General features: G+C 45.7%; 2 protein-coding genes across 4 annotated transcripts in view; one reads left to right on the top strand and one right to left on the bottom strand.

Moving 5' to 3' along the window:
* Nucleotides 1-1,233, top strand: part of LGMN (legumain) — a 42,097-nt gene extending 40,864 nt beyond the window's left edge. Inside the window, exon 14 of the mRNA XM_073349482.1 lies at nucleotides 431-1,233. Within this exon, the coding sequence (XP_073205583.1) occupies nucleotides 431-470 (40 nt within the window). The 3' untranslated portion in view covers nucleotides 471-1,233. The remainder of the gene's footprint in view (nucleotides 1-430) is intronic.
* An 8,957-nt stretch (nucleotides 1,234-10,190) lies between these two features.
* The window catches only part of RIN3 (Ras and Rab interactor 3), a 111,420-nt gene continuing 99,725 nt past the window's right edge, over nucleotides 10,191-21,885 (bottom strand). For all 3 annotated transcript variants that reach the window (XM_073349502.1, XM_073349503.1, XM_073349504.1), the window contains one exon: nucleotides 10,191-13,923. In XM_073349502.1, the coding sequence (XP_073205603.1) occupies nucleotides 13,615-13,923 (309 nt within the window). In that variant the 3' untranslated portion in view covers nucleotides 10,191-13,614. The remainder of the gene's footprint in view (nucleotides 13,924-21,885) is intronic.

Genomic DNA, 21,885 nt, shown 5'->3' with positions numbered 1-21,885 from the left:
TAGCAGTGCCTCCCTGCTGCTGGAGTCCTTCCACACCACAGGGAAAAGCTCCAGAAGTGGGGAAAAGGCTCTGGCAGCTTCCCACTTCAGAGCCTTTCCCTGCTGTCTCCCTCCACCAGAGCCTTTCATTGACACATGTAGCTACACACTGCAATGCAGACACAGCCCGTTTTTCCCTGCGGTGTGTAGATACACATATCCTACCCTGTCACAAGAGATGTGCAGCATAGCCGCAGCCTGAATCTTAAAATGGCAAGACTGTTTTTGAAAAGGCATCTCTACCATAACTAGTCTTTATTTACATTATGGATGCAGATACCCAATGAATAGATACTAATTTCCTTATTTAAAACTATCACATTAAATGAATCTAAATAAGGAGAGACTATGATGTATTTATAATTGTTGTTGTCGTCGTCATCTGTTGCAGAATACAACTGGCCATGGACCATGTGTGCCTTGGATATTAATGGAAACAACATTCCCATTAATAATCCTTACTAAAAGCGATAGCCTTTTTTTGACACTGTAATCATCAGGACTACAACTGCATGCAAAGAGAAGAGAAATGTCAACCACTATATCAGTTTTAAGTAACGCAGTGGGAGCGGTGTTGGACACCACTGAACAGATTCAGCTCTTAAAAGCCTCCCATCTGACATTATGGACTTTATTGCATCCCCTTAGTATTTCGGATATAACTGGTGTTCTACAAAATGCATTTGGGCAGGGTTACTGTTACCCATGCAGCACTTGAAATGGAAATGGTTTGTTTCAAAGCCCAAAGCAGGCTACAGTAGCATCATTTTTAAGAGTCTCCAGTTGAACACTACACACAGTCTATTGGGGATCCTAACTTTATGATTAAAATTTGATCTTTAATTATTTTGCATTTGAAACTTGATGAATACTAATTAGCTTTAAAAAGTGGGGGGTTTATTATTAATGAATTATGTTTCCAGTGACTATTTGCAAACTGGTTGAAAAATGAAGAAGCCATAGTTTGTACATCAAGCTCTAAATCCTTAACGGTATAAAGAAATCAGTTGTACTTGAGAATTATCCAATTTGTAAATTGAATGGGCATAAAGTTGCACTGTTTCCCAAAGAATAAAAAAAATGGTCTAATTCTGTAACTTTTAGCACCATTATGTAAGTGTTATGTACACACAAGTCTGCAGGAGATGGTACAGCACTTGGAATTATCTTTGAATAAAAAGAAAGTTGAATGTCCCATGGGCCTTTAAGGCATTATGCTGTTGTGTCTTAACAAAAAACTTGTTTCAGGAGCTAAGTAGAAGCTTGTACATTTTGTGTGACTGACTGAAATGAACTTCCAAACTCTACACTTATAACCTGCTTAAAACACATACACTTTCCTCTCTTAAACAGTGTCCCAAACACTTACTTGAAGAAGCCACTTTCTACTGAGATGTCTCAGTGAGTCATAAGCTGAGAGACAGCTATATCAAATTATAAAGTGCTTTGTAATAGTTTAAAATTCCCCATACCTTTCTTCCCTGTTCTTCATGTCCAGAGTACCATTGGAGTACTTCTCAAAAGAATGCTATAGATTGGATTACCAGACCTCCTTTTGCTCTTCTTGGAAAGGGAATGGGTGTGGGGGAAAAAACTAGGCCATTGTTTGGGGTGTGGTGTGGTTGGGAATTCTGGGTAGCCCTTCTGATAGGGGCAGGAGTTGCTTGAAATTCCATTTATATAGGGAGGAGCAAGCTAGAAGCATTGCTCCACCCTCAGGTTTCTGCTGCCTCCTGAAGAAAGGGTATAAGAGACAAGTTCCAGAGCATTTTTTAGAATAGGTGGTGATAGACGTAGGGTTTGTAAGAATCTATGCTTCAGTGTACATGAAAGAAGAATTAAGCCTTCATTCTTGCCTAAACATCAGCCTTCCTTTCCACCCCCCTTGTGTCTTTTCAGTTGTAAAACTTTTACAGATGGTAAAAGTCTAAAAATAAAAATGAGACCACAGAATTTCAAAAGGCATGAAACATCCCTATCAGCATTATGGCTCCCTGAGTTAATAGCGATAGAAGGAAAGAAGTGACGTTTGAAGACCATACAAAATAAGGCCCCAATCCTGCAAGCTTTTACATGCTCACAGATCCATACACTTGTCTGGAGTCCCACTGAAGGCAGTGGGGTCTAGCTGCATGGAAAAGCTTGCAGGTAGGGGGGCTGTGAGACCAGCATATTGTGGCAAGCATCCAAATTCCCTTCAAAACAGCAGTGAAAACAAAAGTTTCAGAGTAGCAGCCGTGCTAGTCTGTATCCGCAAAAAGAACAAGTGTACTTGTGGCACCTTAGAGGCTAACAAATTTATTAGAGCATAAGCTTTCATGGGCTACAGCCCACTTCACTGGATGCATAGAATGGAACCTAAAGTAAATAGATACATATAAAGAAAAGGAGTACTTGTGGCACCTTAGAGACAACCAATTTATCTGAGCATAAGCTTTCGTGAGCTACAGCTCACTTCATTGGATGCATACTGTGGAATCCATGTCCAGGATCTTTTCTTTTTGCGAATACAGACTAACACGGCTGTTACTCTGAAACCTGTCATAGATACATATATACATACAGATAAGTTGGAAGTTGCCATACAAACTGAGAGGCTAATTAGTTAAGATGAGCTATTATCAGCAGGAGAAAAAAACTTTTGTAGTGGTAATCAAGATGGCCCATTTAGACAGTTGACAAGAAGGGGTGACAGCCCATTTAAAGCCAGTGATTTGCAGGCTCTATTCCTCACACCCAGGAATCCTCACACCTTCTTGTCAACTGTCTAAATGGGCCATCTTGATTATCACTACAAAAAAGGACCTTTGATGATATTTAGGCGCCTAACTCCCATTTATATCAATGGGAATTAGACACCTAAACACCTAAAACACTTTTGAAGCTCTGGGATCAGAGCTCTCCATTTCTCCCAGATAATAATATGGCATCTTCCTTCTGAGGGTCTCAACATGCTTTAAATAAGCCCCGTAACGAATAAGTATCATATGAAAAATGAGGCTAAGTGACCTGCCAGCGATTACAAAGCACGTGTGGCCTGGCTCAGATTTCTTGCTTCTCAACTCAATTTTCACAATTATCCTATACTCAGGTGGGACTTGTGCCTGAGCAGACATTACATGATTTGGCATTAATGCACTGGGGGCGGTGTGGAGCCTCACTGCCCTAGGGGAGCAGATCTGGAATGACAAAGCATAAATTTTAGTTTCTTACCTCACATCCATAAACTTTTCTGCGAGAATAATTTCCAGAGTGCTATTTTCCATAACGTGACTACTCATGGCTGTGTATCACCAATTCCTAAGTAACTAGTATGGCACGGAAGAGAAGGAAAAAAACTGGGAGATGCACCACACCCCAGTAACTCCTTGGATTCAGCTGAGTTCTCACCCTAAAAGCACTCAGACCTACTGATGTTGTTAGGCCTTTACATAGGACCCTTTTTTTTTTAGCAAAAAGAAAAGGAGTACTTGTGGCACCTTAGAGACTAACCAATTTATTTGAGCATGAGCTTTCGTGAGCTACAGCTCACTTCATGATGAGCTGTAGCTCACGAAAGCTCATGCTCAAATAAATTGGTTAGTCTCTAAGGTGCCACAAGTACTCCTTTTCTTTTTGCTAATACAGACTAACACGGCTGTTACTCTGAAACCTATTTTTTTAAGCAGCAATTCAATAAAAATCCCTACCAAGAAAACCTTCACAATGCAGGTTAGCAGGCTCACCATGCTACCTGACGGTTAATCACCGGGGAAGGATCCACTCAGCACCAGCATGCCAATGCTAACAGACAACAGTTCCCTGTTCACATGAGGGTGTTTTCAAAAACAAGTGTTAAAAAACTAGTTCAGGAGTGACCAAAGTTTGGCCGATGAACCATGGAGTTCTACAATGTGCTCCGCAGTCATCCGCAAATTTAATATGTGGCTACAGTTACTACATTTCCCAGTATGCAGTGCTTCATCTGAACTTGGAAATGGGGCCACATACATATTAAAGTTAATTGGCTGTTCCCTCTATGCACATTTTGTGCAGTTCTCAGCTTTCTGTCAAGGTTTCCTGCCCTAAATTGGGCAAAGTTCACATTGCATGGCTTTAATAAGCTACAAGAAATAAAGCTTAAACTCAAGCAACGTGTGCCCTCCATGCCTTAGCCCTAAGTTGGTTTCACCTCTTCCTCCTCTTATGTTAACAGATGTCTGTACAAAAGTCCAAAGCAGCTATTTTGCAATTGTAGGTTCCAGGCATCAGGCTGTACGGAATCAACTTCAAGACCTCCATTAAAAAGGGGCCCATAGGAAGCCATTTGCAGTGCACAACTTCTTTTACTGGGCCTAGAAAACCTCTCTAAACAATGCAGCAGGTTCCTGAGCACCGTCTACTGGCACATTATGTTCTTTGATTCCTGTCCATCAGCTCAACAACAGTAGGGGGGAGGGGGGCAAATGAAGCCTGTTCCATTCTTCATTTGGTTTCTGTGGTTTACTATTCACCAAATGTTTGACCATGACTCCTTAGACTGCCTTTCACTAGTGGTTGCTGCCACTTGCTACCCCATGAGGGTTAGCATAGCAACTGAGGCAAGGTCCAGGGGTGTGGTGCTGCAGTGCCCTTGAAGCCAGTTGTGAATGCTGAGTGAGTTGTTAGGCTCAGCCCATTACAGGTGTGGCTGGGTACTGTGCAGCTGTTGAACTCCCCAGTGTACCCCAGCCCATTCTCTAATAAATAACTCTTTCCAGATCCACAGATGCCTCTTTGGTAGAGCGCTCCTGTAACTGTGTTCACTTCCTTAATGCTAAGAAAGGCAAAAGAACCATTCATTTGGAGTCTGAATTTTTGCTCTGTAGATATTCACAGATGCCATGTCATTGTTATCTCAGTCCAGACCAAGACGAGCTGACTTGAGTGTGTTTGCTAACCTAGGGTGCCCAAACCCTACAAACAGCCCTGTGCACAGCCCATTTAAAGCCAGTGATTTGCAGGCCCTATTCCGCCTGTCTCTGAGAGCCAGATTCTGTCTGGCTCGTATGTGGATGTATCATGGGGCAACCCTAACCCTAACCCGATGAATCATAGAATCATAGAATGTCAGGGTTGGAAGGGACCTCAGGAGGTCATCTAGTCCAACCCCCCTGCTCAAAGCAGGACCGATCCCCAATTAAATCATCCCAGCCAGGGCTTTTTCAAGCCTGACCTTAAAAACTTCTAAGGAAGGAGATTCCACCACCTCCCTAGGTAACGCATTCCAGTGTTTCACCACCCTCCTAGTGAAAAAGTCCTAATATCCCACCTAAATCTCCCCCACTGCAACTTGAGACCATTACTCCTTGTTCTGTCATCTGCTACCACTGAGAACAGTCTAGAGCCATCCTCTTTGGAACCCCCTTTCAGGTAGTTGAAAGCAGCTATCAAATCCCCCCTCATTCTTCTCTTCCGTAGACTAAACATCCCCAGTTCCCTCAGCCTCTCCTCATAAGTCACGTGTTCCAGTCCCCTAATCATTTTTGTTGCCCTCCACTGGACTCTTTCCAATTTTTCCACATCCTTCTTGTAGTGTGGGGCCCAAAACTGGACACAGTACTCCAGATGAGGCCTCACCAATGTCGAATAGAGGGGAACAATCACGTCCCTCGATCTGCTGGCAATGCCCCTACTTACACATCCCAAAATGCCATTGGCCTTCTTGGCAACAAGGGCACACTGTTGACTCATATCCAGCTTCTCGTCCACTGTCACCCCTAGGTCCTTTTCCGCAGAACTGTTGCCGAGCCATTCGGTCCCTAGTCTGTAGCTGTGCATTGGGTTCTTCCGTCCTAAATGCAGGACTCTGCACTTGTCCTTGTTGAACCTCATCAGATTTCTTTTGGCCCAATCCTCCAATTTGTCTAGGTCCCTCTGTATCCTATCCCTACCCTCCAGCATATCTACCTCTCCTCCCAGTCTAGTGTCATCTGCAGACTTGCTGAGGGTGCAATCCACACCATCCTCCAGATCATTTATGAAGATATTGAACAAAACCAGCCCCAGGACCCCGACCCTTGGGCACTCCACTTGATACCGGCTGCCAACTAGACATGGAGCCATTGATCACTACCCGCTGAGCTCGACAATCTAGACAGCTTTCTATCCACCTTATAGTCCATTCATCCAGCCCATACTTCTTTAACTTGCTGGCAAGAATACTGTGGGAGACAGTGTCAAAAACTTTGCTAAAGTCAACGAACAACACGTCCACTGCTTTCCCTTCATCCACAGAGCCAGTTATCTTTTCATAGAAGGCAATTAGATTAGTCAGGTATGACTTGCCCTTGGTGAATCCATGCTGACTGTTCCTGATCACTTTCCTCTCCTCTAAGTGCTTCAGGATTGATTCCTTGAGGACCTGCTCCATGATTTTTCCAGGGACTGAGGTGAGGCTGACTGGCCTGTGGTTCCCAGGATCCTCCTACTTCCCTTTTTCCCTCACGAAAGCTTATGCTCAAATAAATTTGTTAGTCTCTAAGGTGCCGCAAGTCCTCCTTTTCTTTATGTGGCTTCAGTAAGGGCCAAGAAAATCTTCATCCCTTATGCTCAGGGGCCTTCCGGGGCTGAGTTGCCATGTCTCTGTCACCCCCGCAGGCCCTGGCCAGAGGAGCGGTCCAGCTGCACGTGGGGCGTAGGATGCACCTCACAAACTGGCATGCTAGCTGCTATGCAGAGGCTGCAGCGCTGGGAGGCATTCGGAGTCCCCAGGGCAGTGCCAAGCCACTACTGCCCCAATGCAGGGCAGTGCCTAAATGGCATGGCTGAGACGTGTGCTATCGTATCTGCTGCCATCAGTTAGCCGGTCTGGCCTAAATCCTGCAATGCTTCCTCAGGGAAAAGGCCCAATGAGGACCGCAGCATGTGTATGATTATGGGCAATAACAGCCACAGTGCTAAGTCTCACTGTGCTTATGGCGTCTGTATTATGCTCTCTCTTTCCTGTGCAGGCAATAAGAATGGACAAGCAATTATTCTATGTATTCAAAACACAGCCTGTGGATTAAGTTCTGATTCTGTCTGATGTCAGTGGAATGCCTTCCATTGCTTTCAGTGGGCTTTGGATCAGGCCCTAAATGACCAGCATGTGTAATTGGGTTAGTGAATTATTGCCAGATTGTATTAAGCATGGCTCTGAAGGCTTCTATGCACGGAAGGGTTACTTTAAAAAGCTGGGGTTTTTTTACGGACTTTGCTGTGCCCAGCAAGTTTCCCTTGTGCATTATTCCTGGCCTTGCAAGTAAATTATGTCCAAATAGTTTCACAATGTTTCTGTGGAAACTAAGCCCTGAAGAGCACTTGGCTGGCTTACACAACTTCACTTGTTCACAGGGTAAAGTCTATGACTCTCGCTCGATCTGCTGATCAGTCATGTGAGGGCTAGTGTTTGAGTCACTTAGTAATTGTTCCTTGACTAATCACATGATGGCACTGGGTCATCAGACCAGGAAGTTTCCTTCAGTTAAATTGTCAAGTAAGTTTCTTTTAGGTAAAAAGGAGCATTGTGGGAGATACTAAGCAATAAATAAATAAATCGCTTTTAATCCAAACAGTTTCTTCCATGTTTGCCATATTCAGTATCTGGAACTGTGGCCTCCAGTTGAGAAACAATGACTTAGGACTATCTTGCAGCATGGTGACAGGATGGCCCAAGACATGTGGGCACAGCTCCTCAAAGGTCTTTAGGTACCTAATTTCTATTGAACTCACAGGGAGTTAGGCTCCTAGATACCTCTGAGGATCTGGGCTGTGGAGCCTTTCCCCGCCTGTTCACTGGTTCATATCTGACCCAGGTCACTAATGACTAGATGTGCGGCTCATAGTTTATAGTGGACGATGTCTGTATCACAACGGACAGTCTCAGTAGAGAAGCCAATGGACATATGGCCATGTTCACTGAACTTCCTTCTAGCACTGGCGTTGCATCTCCAGCTAGGAAACTACCCTCTCATTGGACCTGGCAAGTCTTAATTGCCTCCCATCACTGCTGTTGCTGGCATCTGTTGAAGCTTTCAGCAACAACCCTGAGGTGGTGGTTATGCGAAGCTGTATTGGCAACACAATGCCCCTGAGAGCTCCAGCCTGTGCAGGGGAATCAAGACTCCCCCGTATGGCTGTCTTTGGGGTGGCTGCAGTGCTCAGAGTGGGGTGCTAGGGAGTAGCCCCTGCAGTCAGGAAAGTGCAGGGCTGACGAGCGTGCCCAGTGGATGCAAGTGGAGTGGGGTCATAGCTCTAGCCTCACTTGAGCACTCTCAGTCCTCTGCCACAATCTGGCTCCCAGTGGCTTGCCTTGAGAGAGGGAGACACTGTGCGTTTCTTGAAATATGTGGTTTAGTTTGTATGTTTTCATTTATTGGTGACTTAGGGCTTGTCTACCCTTGGAAATTTACTGAAATAGCCATTCCAGAAAAGTTATTTTGGCATATGTGGACACTCTCATTCTGGTATAACAGGCTTAATCCACAAAGTGGATCCACTTTCTCAATTAAACTAATTTGGAAAATCTATTCCAGACTAGCTATTTTGATAAATTTCCCAGTGTAGACAAGCCCTTAAGCTGATTTACTGCACTGGAATGGGATCTTACTGGCAGAGCTGTGGAATGTCCGGGGTTCACATTTCTCTCAGGATGAAAAATGCCAGAATTCAGGATAGATTGTTTTATATTTGAAAGACCTCAGGTAGAGACCAAGTAGCCTGTACTTTCCCCTCAAGAACTCCTCCCCATGTCTTATTAGTATTTGCTTTAGTGTTATCATTTATATAGTGCCCCCAAGTGGCCAAGTGCTCTACATACATATAGGAGAGAAGCCCCTTCCAAAGCCCTGAGAGTCTAGAGACTGAGCCTACAAGCACTTATTCACCAGGTGTAGTAAGCCCGTACTACTGTCAATAGTCTTGTTGATTTCAGTGGGAGATACGACACCTCTAATCAAGCCACTGATTTACCTGCCTGAATACGGATTTAAGGACAACATTCTTAAAGTGACTCATGACATTGGGTCCCTCAATTCTAGGGAGCCCACCTTGCAACAGGTTAATGGAGCCCAGTTTTCAAAGGATGGGATGCTCAGCACTTTGTGTGTCTCAATTTGAGTTCCCAAAATCATTACTTAGCTTTGAAAAATCATGGCCTGTGTGCTTAATTTTAGGTGCCCAAGTTGTGCCCTTTGGACTGAGGCAGCTAAATATTTACCCTCCTTAATCTCCTCAAGGTAGCTATGTTGAGTATGAGGTAGTTTAATGTAGGTGGGATGGGTGGTTGTCTTTTTTCCATAAGACCTATACAGATGAGGGTGTGTATGGCCATTAATAATCCCATGATGATAGGTGGCTCCCTCCCCATACTCCATTCACGTGGGCTATGTTGGGTGTCATTTGTCTGGCCACTGGTGATTATGTTTGAGCAGTGGAATAAATAACTCCCAGATCTACCACCACTAAACAGCTTATAAAGTACTTTGGGGTCCTTCAGGATCAGAGGAGCTAGGGTATGTAAATTACTGGATGAGATTACAGCTGTTGTGCTAAAAGGAAACCATACCTTGCTGCCATTATTTCACCCAGCTTGGCAAACTATAGTGACTAAGAATTTATATATATATGCAAAATCTAGGGGTTAGGAATTCCCATAGAGGAGAAGCTGAGGGGCAGTAGCTTGTATCTGAGCCTATAGGCTGGAATAATGGTTGTGGAAGGGGCAATATTACAGCCCCATGGCATGCCCACTGGTTGGAGGACGGATTTCCTTTCCCCAACCACTGCACAGGATGTGTACATAAAGCCAAATCACTCAGGCTTCATGGGGGTTTCCTGAATTTCCCCCTTAGAGCAGAGAAGAAGCTCCCTCCACCTGTCCCAGATGCAGAAATGCCCTTTTCACTCCCAATAAAGATCTGCCAAGAGTCCCCTCCCCCCACCCCGAACTCCAGATGCCACAACTCAGCCGTGCCCTTTCTCTGGGCTGTATTCCAAATAATACCACATATGCAGCACATTTGATCTGGAAGGATCCCAAGTTTCTTCACACAGTGGAGAGTGCCAGCCAATTGCACAATATGAGTGCATGCGTGCGGGAAGGGTGAGAAAATGAGTCAAAGACTTTGGCGCAAACCTCTCTGTCATAAATATAAAAGGAAGGGTAACAACCTTTATGTATGCAGTAACATAAAATCCCTCCTGGCCAGAGGTACAGACAGAGGTACAGAATCATTTTACCTGTAAGGGTTTAATCAGTTCAATTAACCTGGTTGGCACCTAACCAGAAGGGCCAATGGGAAAAGAAGATACTTTCAAATTGGGGGGGGCGGGGGGAGGTTTTGTTTGTGCTTTCTTTGTTGGTTCCCTCTTGGGACAGAGAGAGAGACCAAGCAGGTAAACCGGCTCCTAAAAAGATCCTGAAATGATACAGAAATTGTAAGTAATAGCAAGGAAATGAGTTAGATTATCTTTTGTTTTAGCTTGTGAATTTTCCCTATGCTAAGAGGGAGGTTTATTCCTGTTTTTGTAACTTTAAAGTTGAGCCTAGAGGGGAAATCCTCTGTGTTTTAAATCTTTTATTACCCTGTAAAGTTACCTTCCGTCCTGATTTTGCAGGTGTGATTCTTTTACTTTTTTCTTTATAATAAAGTTCTTCTTTTAAAGAACCTGATTGATTTTTAGTGTCCTAAAAACCAAAGGGTTTGGTCTGTGCTCACTTTGTTAACTTATTGGTTAGTATATTATTCTCAAGCCTCCCCAGGAAGGAGCTTGGGGGGAATATTTTGGGGAAATAGGGACTCCAAGTGGTCTTTTTCCTGAATCTTTGTCTAAATCACTTGGTGGTGGCAGCAATACCACCCAAAGACAAGGAAAGGATTTGTGCCTTGGGGAACTTTTTAACCTAAGCTGTAGAAATAAGCTTAGGGGGTCTTTCTTGGGGGTCCCACATCTGTACCCCAGAGTTCAGAGTGGGGCAGGAACCCTGACTCTCCTATAAGGAATCCCTCAGTGCTGCACATGATATATTTGAAGCCACAATATTTTATTTACTTTTCCCAAATGTAATATCACTTTCTCCTGGCCACATGGACCCAAGACTAAATGCATGACAAGGTAACAGACTCACACTAATAATTTGTAATTTTTATGCTCGTTTGGTTGGTGACCAGTACAAAGGATCCATATATATTTATTTCTCACACCAAAATAAATGCCAAACTACAGTAGTAGTGAATATAGGGACACGAATTTCAAACCCCCGAGAGAACAACTGAATACTCATTGTTCAGTAATGAGGCTGGGACCCTTTAAAAAGTAATGTAATAAAAATGTAATGGGACTTGTGGGCTCCAGGCTCCTCGTCCTCCCACCCCACCAAAAAAACCACTGACCATTTCCTCCTTAATGCTAGCTGGATGTAGAAGTTGTGCTGAATGAACACACTTACACAACCCCCTTTTCTAATCATAACAATGTGTGTTTCCTACTAAGGATAAATCAGTCAAACTTGGCCTGTTCCTGTGGTCCTTGGGTAGGATACTCCCAATACACTGACAGTTACTCCTGTCCTGCGTGGGAAGAACTGGGTCCCTTACATACGTTAACATGAGTGGGAACTTTGGCTGAGTAAGGGCTGTGGGATCAGTCCCATGATGGATTAATATCTGTGCTTAAACCAAGGACTCCTATGTCCATTCTTCACTCAAGAAGCAGAAAGCTGGCTTGAGGTTTTGTGTGCTTTTGCATCAGGACATTTTACGGAGAATTCAAGCCTGCAGTGAGATTTCATTAGCAGGTTCTGAGCCCTGGAGAATAGGAGTGGAGAAATCAAAAGGAACTTGAGCAAGTTCAGTCTGCAACAGCATGTATTTACTCATGTAACAACCTGAAGATACAAAAACATCTGAGAAAATAACAGAAGCATCCAGTACTGGCTGAAAAGGAAGTGGTATTTTTAAAAAAAAGTCTCTGACCTTGAGTCCTTTCATTGATCTATTTGAAATCAGAGTTTTTTATATTGAGTGTTGCCTTTTCCATCAGTGTTTTTACACTATCAAGTTATCCACAAATAGGAAGTGATTTTAAAATGATCACACATGGAAATAAATACATGTAACCAGTGTGACAGGGTCAGGCCAGATGGCTACGGGAGAATAATAGAAGGCAGATATATTAGCCCCAGGTTAAGTAGGTCCCTTTTCCCTGGGTAAGGTAACAGGGAAGGTTCCAGAACAATCAGGAACCTTCTGGAGATAATTAAGACAGGCTGATTAGAACACCTGCAGCCAATCAAGAAGCTGCTAGAATCAATTAAGGCAGGCTAATCAGGGCACCTGGGTTTTAAAAAGGAGCTCACTTCAGTTTGTGGTGTGCGTGTGAGGAGCTGGGAGCAAGAGGCACTAGGAGCTGAGAGTGAGAACGCGGACTGTTGGAGGACTGAGGTGTACAAGCATTATCAGACACCTGGAGGAAGGTCCCATGGTGAGGATAAAGAAGGTGTTGGGAGGAGGCCATGGGGAAGTAGCCCAGGGAGTTGTAGCTGTCGCACAGCTGTTCCAGGAGGCACTCTAGACAGCTGCATTCCACAGGGCCCTGGGCTGGAACCCGGAGTAGAGGGCAGGCCCGGGTTCTCCCGAAACCTCCCAACTCCTGGTCAGACACAGGAGGAGTCGACCTGGACTGTGAATTCAGAAAAATGGTCAAGCTGAGGGCTGCCGTGAAGCTCCAAGGCAAGCAAATCCACCAATAAGCGCAAGACCCACCAAGGTAGAGCAGGAACTTTGTCACACCAGACATTACTGTACAACAGATTTGATTAAGGCTGTTGTACATCTAAAATGATGGTGATGGAGTTTCGGTCTTTAAGATGAAAAAAATATATTGATGGAAGTGCGTAAATTACGTAATTCAGTGAAATGTATACCACACAGAAAGGCTTCTTAGCGCACATACAGTATTGGATTTCATGTTCTGTTATTACATGTATTTCAAAGGTCAGTACGTGTAATATAACATACCAGGATAGAGATGGAGTTCTGCTGCATGATACAATTCTATGCTGCTGAACAGATCAATCATGATTCATAATTTATTCAAACAGGGTGAAATTCAGCCCTGTGCACTCACCAGCTCTAGGCACTCAGACCATATAAGTCCTCAAAAATAGGGTTTAAGTTGTGCATTTGCCCTTTAGAGGCCTTCTGCATAGGTGACTTTCACCTATATAACATAATGGGATAGATACTCACTCCTCTGTAAAAACTCCAGAGCAATTGGATTAAGCTCCATTGTCCACATCCGTTATGAGTTTGTTTGTTGCCATAGAGAGGTTTTGAGGTTTAATAGTTCAAGTTTTCCAAATTAGGAACATTCCTATGAATACTCTGTTTGCTTCTGCAAATGAATTCTGCTGAGAAATGCGCAGTAGTGAGACAGCATCGACAACTACTACCCTGTCCACCACTGCTAAAAGGCTGAGCTCCAGCATGTTCCTGGTGTCAGAAGATCTCATAAGATAAAGTGTCTCAGTCTTTCAAAGACTGCAGCATACACAATACAAGAGCAGTTCTGCCATTATAAAAAGTCTGGCTCTTTGATGACTGAACTCTGTGTCTCTTCCTTGCACAGCAGTTTATAAATAAAATGGAAATCTTTTTTGGGTTCGCTCTTCAGCAGGTAGGATTTTATATGATGAGGGTGGGCATCGTCAGCAAGCTGCAGGCACTTGTCATCAACATGAACAAAGAGCCCATAGTTCTGGGGATCCGACACCTCAAACTTCTCAGCACATTGCTGGCCTAGCTGCTGAGCTGTCGTGTCTATCCGCGAGGCCATCGTCCGTGTCTGGGCATCAGTCTCCAAAAAAGAGATGGAGATGAAATCCTGCAAAGAAAAATATAGAACTAGATATAACACTCAACTTCAGGCAATAAGGATAGATTGGATACTAAAGATGGGCCTGAGATGCCATGTTCAGAAAAGTTTGTATTAGGATTTTGGTTCAGACCCAGTTCTGGAGCACTTAGGGATTTTCATTAAGAAAACACACAACCAAGGAAATTCACTGTTAGACCCTGATCCCACAAAGCACTTAGCTTTAAACAAGTAATCCATCCTATTGAAGTCAGTGGGCTTGCTCACATGCTTAAAGTTAAGCACATGTGTAAGTGTTCTGATGTTTTGGGGCCCTACTGAGAATCTCCTGCTATGCAGAAAGTGCACTCTGAAATCATTCCCACCTTCATCTGTGAGACATCATCCAGCAAGACAGGAAGCAAAGGAAAGTGCCATCATCATGAGTAGGCCACAAGCTTCTCCTAAGGACATCGGGCCTCACAACCAGATGTCTCACAGGGGCAGGAGAAGAATTGGCCCATGGCAAACCTGGCAGGTAACAATGTGGTGTAGCATCTTCCCTCTCTTGCTTCAGTAGAGTGGAAATAAATGAATGATTGTTGTGGTGGTAAATTCCATTCATGTCCTAGCCTCAACAGTCAGGCCAAGAAAATGATGATTCTATACTTGTTTCTCCCAGGGAAGAATCTTGCATCACAGTTCTAGTCAGCTCATAGCCACAATGGGAAGCACAAGGTTCAACTTCATTCTCATGCACGAAGATTAAAAATTCCCTGCCCTTTGGTCAGAAAGCCCTCTGGTCTCCCAGCTCAAGTAGGAAATCTGAGAAACGTGGGTTATTTTTTTAAGATGACCTGGTGGAGTACTCTGACTCTTGAAAAATGAGACAGCTTTGAAAAGAGACTGAGTAAAAACTTCTATAGAATTGCAAAATATTCCTACTAACAGTTCATCTAGACCAGTGGTTCTCAACCCGTAGCCCAATCAGCACACAGCTGCGGCCCATGTGACATCCTCAGGGCCATACGGGTAGTATATATATTGTGTGGATGAGGCCAACATAACACAGAGAGAGCAGCACGTGCAGCCCACAATGATGAATAGGTTGAGAACCACTGATCTGGACCATTCCCCAGCCAGTAGCGGGCTCTTCTCTCCTGCATATTTTCCAGTGATTTGTCCAGCCTATCGTGAAATGGCTCAAGGGAAGGGTAATTTGGACCAATGTCTAAAAGGTAGTGAAGCGTTTCTTCATGGATGTTCCCTTTGTGACAAAGGGAGCACTGGATAACCCCAGCACTGCCAAAAGGCGAGGGCTGTCCACAGCAACTTCTGTTCACTCTCCTCTTCGACTTTTGTTGTTAAGGGCTTCCTTGTACTATACGGTTAGTACCTAATCAGGCCTCTCACTGAGAGAAATGATCTTTGCTGCCACCTTGTGGTTGAAAATAAGGATGAATGTAAACAGTTTTTAAAATTCATTTTGTGCTTGGGGAAGGTGCTGGTTTGGCAGCATATTTATCCACTGACCAGGTGCAACACAGGAAGCAGCTACAGAAGTGTTCACAGCCTGTCCTGCCTGAGTGCCACACCTCTGACTTGGAAGGACATCTAGGGAGGAGAGCATAACCCAGTCTCCCTGCTCCATTCTGTCCGTGGCTTCTCTACCGAGACTGACAGGAGTGGTTATTAGTGTCAACTCTGAGAATGTTTTTTATAATGGGGAGAGCTCTCCAAGTAGTCATTGGAGAGAGACAGCCATCTCATTAATAACAATTATCAGCCTCCATTGGCATAAACCCTATTCAAGCTGCTTCTACTATGGATGTAGAAGCCCTCTACACCAATATTCCACACAAAGATGGACTACAAGCTATCAGGAACAGTATCCCCAATAATGTCACGGCAAACCTGGTGGCTGAACTTTGTGACTTTGTCCTGACCCACAACTATTTCACATTTGGGGACCATATATACCTTCAAGTCAGCAGCACTGCTCTGGGCACCCGCATGGCCCCACAGTATGCTAACATTTTTATGGCGGACTTAGAACAACGCGTCCTCAACTCTCGTCCCCTAATGCCCCTACTCTACTTGTGCTACATTGAGGACATCATCATCTGGACCCATGGAAAAGGAGCCCTTGAGGAATTCCACCATGATTTCAAAAATTTCCATCCCACCATCAACCTCAGCATAGACCAATTCACACAAGCGGTTCATTTCCTGGATACTACTGTGCTAATAAGCGATGGTAACATAAACATCACCCTATACCGGAAACCTACTGACCGCTATTCCTACCTACATGCCTCCAGCTTCCATCCAGGACACACCACACGATCCATTGTCTACAGCCAAGCTCTACAATACAACCACATTTGCTCCAACCCCTCAGACAGAGACAAACACCTACAAGATCTCTATCAGGCATTCTTACAACTACAATACCCACCTGCTGAAGTGAAGAAACAGATTGACAGAGCCAGAAGTCACCTACTATAGGAGAGGCCCAACAAAGAAAATAACAGAATGCCACTAGCTGTCACCTTCAGCCCCCAACTAAAACCTCTCCAGCGCATCATCAAAGATTTACAACCCATCCTGAAAAATTATCCCTCACTCTCACAAATCTTGGGAGACAGGCCAGTCCTTGCCTACAGACAGACCCCCAACCTGAAGCAGATACTCTCCAGCAACCACACACCACACAACAAAAACACTAACCCAGGAACCTATCCTTGCAACAAAGCCCGAAGCCAACTCTGTCCACCTATTCAAGTGGCACCATCATAGGACCTAATCACATTAGCCACACCATCAGGGGCTCGTTCACCTGCACATCTACCAATGTGATATATGCCATCATGTGCCAGCAATGCCCCTCTGCCACGTACATTGGCCAAACTGGACAGTCTACACAAAAGAATAAATGGACACAAATCTGACATCAGGAATCATAACATGCAGAAACCGGTAGGAGAACACTTCAACCTCTCTGGCACTCAGTAAAAGATTTAAGGGTGGCAATTTTGCAAGAGAAAAGCTTCAAAAACAGACTCCAACAAGAAACTGCTGAGCTTGAATTAATATGCAAACTAGATACCATTAACTTGGGTTTGAATAGAGACTGGGAGTGGCTGGGTCATCACACATATTGAATCTATTTCCCTAAGTTAAGTATCCTCACACCTTCTTGTCAACTGTCTAAATGGGCCGTCTTGATTATCACTACAAAAGTTTTTTTCTCCTGCTGATAATAGCTCATCTTATCTAATTAGCTTCTTACAGTTTGTATGGCAACTTCCACCTTCTCTGTATGTGTGTGTGTATATATATATCTTCTTACTATATGTTCCATTCTGTGCATCTGATGAAGTGGGCGGTAGCCCACGAAAGCTTATGCTCTCATAAATTTGTTAGTCTCTAAGGTGCCACAAGTCCTCCTGTTCTTTTTGTGGATATAGACTAACACAGCTGCTACTCTGAAACCAGCCCTGGGTAGGTTAGTTACTTCCACCTTGTCCTTCTCCAGGACATCCCACAGTCTTTATTGTCTCCTGAGGGCATTCTGTGCGCGCGCACACACACACACAATTTGCAGAATTTTAAAATCTCGTGCGCAGAATTTTTTTTGTCACATAAATGTGGAGGTTCCAGCATGGCAGTAGGGAGCACAGGCCACTGGCTGCACAGAGGTGAGGGATCACTGTGCAGCTTCCCCCCAGGACACAGACTCAGCGGTGAGGCTGCACCCAATCCTGACACAGCGCAAGGCCCAGGCCTGCCCCAGAAACACTCCAGGCCCTGCCCCTCTGTGCCACATGGACCAAGTGTGGGCAGGCAGGCTCAGCAAAGCAGGATCCAAGTGTGGAGGGGCTTAGTGTGGGGGGATCCAGGTGAGGGTGGAGAGGGTTCTGTGTGGGGCAGTCTGGGTGCGAGCGGCTCAGTGGTAATCCAGTCGGGGGGGGCGGGGGGGATCTGGATGCACAGGGGCTTGTTACGGGGTTCTGGGTGCAATGAAAATGGGACTCTGCAGGAGGGTCCAGGTGAAGGTAGTTGGGGCTCAGCAGGAGAGGTGTCTGGGTGCGGGGGGCTCAGTGGTGGGTCCAGATGCTGGGGGAGTGGAGCTCAGTGGGGTGGGGATCCAGGTGCAGTTCGTTGGGGCTCAGTAGGGTGGGGATCCAGGTGCAGGTGGCTCGTCATGGTGGTCCAGGTGCAGGGGGAATGGGCTCATTGGGGGGGTTCTGTGTGCAGGGGCGTGAGGCTCAGCAGGAGGGCCTGGGTATGAGGGAGTCTGGCTGCATGGGAGTTGGGTGGATGTGGGAACAGCTCCCTGTACAGCGATCCCTCCCCCTGAGGAGTGATGGGTGCAGGAAGCATGGGGGGGGGGGAGTTTGCAGAACTTCCTTCAGATGAGGGAGGAATCTGTGGGTGGGTCTAACTCTGCCCTCGATGCCGTGCAGGGGAAGAGGAAGTCCCATCCTCCCCAGCCCAGCCGGGACTAGCAGCTGAGCCCAGTGCTGGGTAGGAGCCACCAGCTGGGTTTTCCCCAGTCCTGCCTCCTGCCCCACAGTGATTTACCTCTCTATTGGCTGCCCTGGGCACCCAAATCATACTGCTGGTGAGGGTTGCATGACTGCTTTTGTGGCTTCTTTTTCCTTCCCATCAGAAAGTCTTTTTTCTGCAGGGAAGCAAAGAAATCTGCTGGGGACATAAATTCTGTGCATGCGCAGTGGCGCAGAATTCCCCCAAGAGTAAATTTATTACACCTCCCACACAAGCCAACTAGAGGAAGTGTTTCAAGGAGGTATTGTACTAATGACGGAAGAGAGGCCTATTAAATAGGGGGTGGACTGGGCCTTTATTTTCAGTTACATCCTCTTGTTCATCAGCTATTAAATAACTGGCATTTATGTTCTCTATCCCATCTATTTCAAATAGATTCTTTCCAAACTGTGTTTATGGACACATTCTCCCATCAGTGTGTATATGTGGTTGTTGATAATGCTAATGGGAATCACATAACAAAATATATCCATTAATCCAGAAGAATATGTCCATTCAGATTTTCACCTTGTCTTCAGAACTCAGATGATATTGCCCTGGGATTAACCCCATTGCCTCTGCCTGCCTACAGATTTATAAATTCTCCACTCTTTTTTCTTTTCCCTGCCTTTAGTGCAGTCTCCTTGTAATTTCTTTGAATTCCATCATTACAATAGTAAACCCTTTGGGTTGCCTAGGGGAATTCCTAGGAGGGACCTTTGAACCAGCTGAGCGGCGGCGAACCAGCTGAGCAGCGGGGGACAGCAGAGCAGCACACAGCAGGAATTTGCCTGGGATTGGTGAGTATCCGAGCGCGTGTTTGCTGAGTAAGTATCCGAGCACGTGTTTGCTGGGAGGGCAGTGTGAAAGCCTGAGCAAGTGTCTGATTGGCTGGTAGCCTGCAGGGGGCGGGCAGTGGGACTGTCTGTTTGTTTGTTTCAGGGGAGCCTGGCTGTTTAAAAATAGCCAGAGCTTTGCGAACCAGCTGAGCAGCGGGGGACAGCAGAGCAGCACATAGCAGGAGTTTGCCTGGGAGTTCGCCTGGAGTGAGCCCAGTGAGGCTTACATCTTGCCAACTTCTCTGAGGAAGCTCATAGTAAGAAGGTGGTATGGAAGGGAGGGGTTCAGCTATTGTGACCTGCACTGGATGTGCCATGTTTGTCTTTCTTCCACAGGACAGAAGCGACTGTGTGTGTACAAAGTGCAAGCTGGTCTCCATACTGGAAGAGAAGATTGAAGGTCTGGAGCAACAGATAACGACCCTGCGTTGCATACGAGAAACTGAGGATTTTCTGGACAAAAGTCAGGATATGCTTCTACGGGCACAAAGCTCTAAAGATTTAGAGCAGGTTGCACAGCGGAGCCAAGAGGCCAGTGAAGAAGCTTGGCAACATGTGACCTCCAGAAGAAGGAGGGGGAATGTCCGGGTACCAGCAACGCAGACACAGGTAAGTAACCGCTTTCATGTTCTCTCCACAGGTACCATTGCGGAGAGTGGACCAGATGATATGTCTAGGGGGAGAAAGCAGAAGGAGACTCCACTGGTTGGAAGGCATGAGATGTGCTGTCCTGAGATGGGGGGTTCCACGACCACCACTCCCAAGAGAAGTGGTGACTCTCTACTCCGGGGGACTGGGTCATCTATCTGCCGCCCTGACCGGGAAAACTGAGAAGTCTGCTGCTTGCTGGGGGCTAAGATTCGCGATGTGACGGAGAGACTGCCGAGACTCATCAAGCCCTCGGATCGCTACCCCTTCCTGCTTCTCCACGTGGGCACCAATGATACTGCCAAGAATGACCTTAAGCGGATCACTGCGGACTACGTGGCTCTGGGAAGAAGGAGAAAGGAGTTTGAGGCGCAGGTGGTGTTCTCGTCTATCCTCCCAGTGGAAGGAAAAGGCCTGGGTAGGGACCATCGAATAGTGGAAGTCAATGAATGGCTATGCAGGTGGTGTCGGAGAGAAGGCTTTGGATTCTTTGACCATGGGATGGTGTTCCATGAAGGAGGAGTTCTGGGCAGAGACGGGCTCTACCTTACGAAGAGAGAGAAGAGCATCTTTGCGAGCAGGCTGGCTAACCTAGTGAGGAGGGCTTTAAACTAGGTTCACCGGGGGAAGGAGACCAAAGCCCTGAGGTAAGTGGGAAAGCGGGATACCGGGAGGAAGCACAGGCAGGAATGTCTGTGAGAGGAGGGCTCCTGCCTCATACTGAGAATGAGGGGCAATCAGCAGGTTATCTCAAGTGCTTATATACGAATGCACAAAGCCTTGGAAACAAGCAGGGAGAACTGGAGGTCCTGGTGATGTCAAGGAATTATGACGTGATTGGAATAACAGAGACTTGGTGGGATAACTCACATGACTGGAGTACTGTCATGGATAGTTATAAACTGTTCAGGAAGGACAGGCAGGGCAGAAAAGGTGGGGGAGTAGCACTGTATGTAAGGGAGCAGTATGACTGCTCAGAGCTCCGGTACGATACTGCAGAAAAACCTGAGTGTCTCTGGATTAAGTTTAGAAGTGTGAGCAACAGGAGTGATGTAGTGGTGGGAGTCTGCTATAGACCACCGGACCAGGGGGATGAGGTGGATGAGGTTTTCTTCCGGCAGCTCACAGAAGCTACTAGATCACATGCCCTGGTTCTCATGGGTGACTTTAATTTTCCTGATATCTGCTGGGAGAGCACTACAGCGGTGCATAGACAATCCAGGAAGTTTTTGGAAAGCGTAGGGGACAATTTCCTGGTGCAAGTGCTAGAGGAGCCAACTAGGGGGGGGAGCTTTTCTTGACCTGCTGCTCACAAACCGGGAAGAATTAGTAGGGGAAGCAAAAGTGGATGGGAATCTGGGAGGCAGTGACCATGAGTTGGTTGAGTTCAGGATCCTGACACAGGGAAGAAAGGTAAGCAGCAGAATACGGACCCTGGACTTCAGGAAAGCAGACTTCGACTCCCTCAGGGAACGGATGGGTAGGCTCCCCTGGGGGACTAACATGAAGGGGAAAGGAGTCCAGGAGAGCTGGCTGTATTTCAAGGAATCCCTGTTGAGGTTACAGGGACAAACCATCCCGATGTGTGGAAAGAATAGTAAATATGGCAGGCGACCAGCTTGGCTTAACGGTGAAATCCTAGCAGATCTTAAGCATAAAAAAGAAGCTTACAAGAAGTGGAAGGTTGGACATATGACCAGAGAAGAGTATAAAAATATTGCTCGGGCATGTAGGAATGAAATCAGGAGGGCCAAACCTGGAGCTGCAGCTAGCGAGAGATGTCAAGAGTAACAAGAAGGGTTTCTTCAGGTATGTTGGCAACAAGAAGAAAGCCAAGGAAAGTGTGGGCCCCTTAATGAATGAGGGAGGCAACCTAGTGACGGAGGATGTGGAAAAAGCTAATGTACTCAATGCTTTTTTTGCCTCTGTCTTCACGAACAAGGTCAGCTCCCAG

The sequence above is a fragment of the Lepidochelys kempii genome, chromosome 6, assembly GCF_965140265.1.
Source record: "Lepidochelys kempii isolate rLepKem1 chromosome 6, rLepKem1.hap2, whole genome shotgun sequence".
Taxonomy (NCBI): Eukaryota; Metazoa; Chordata; order Testudines; family Cheloniidae; genus Lepidochelys; species Lepidochelys kempii.
Note: the sequence above shows the minus strand (reverse complement) of the source record. Positions and strands in the feature narration are given on the sequence as shown.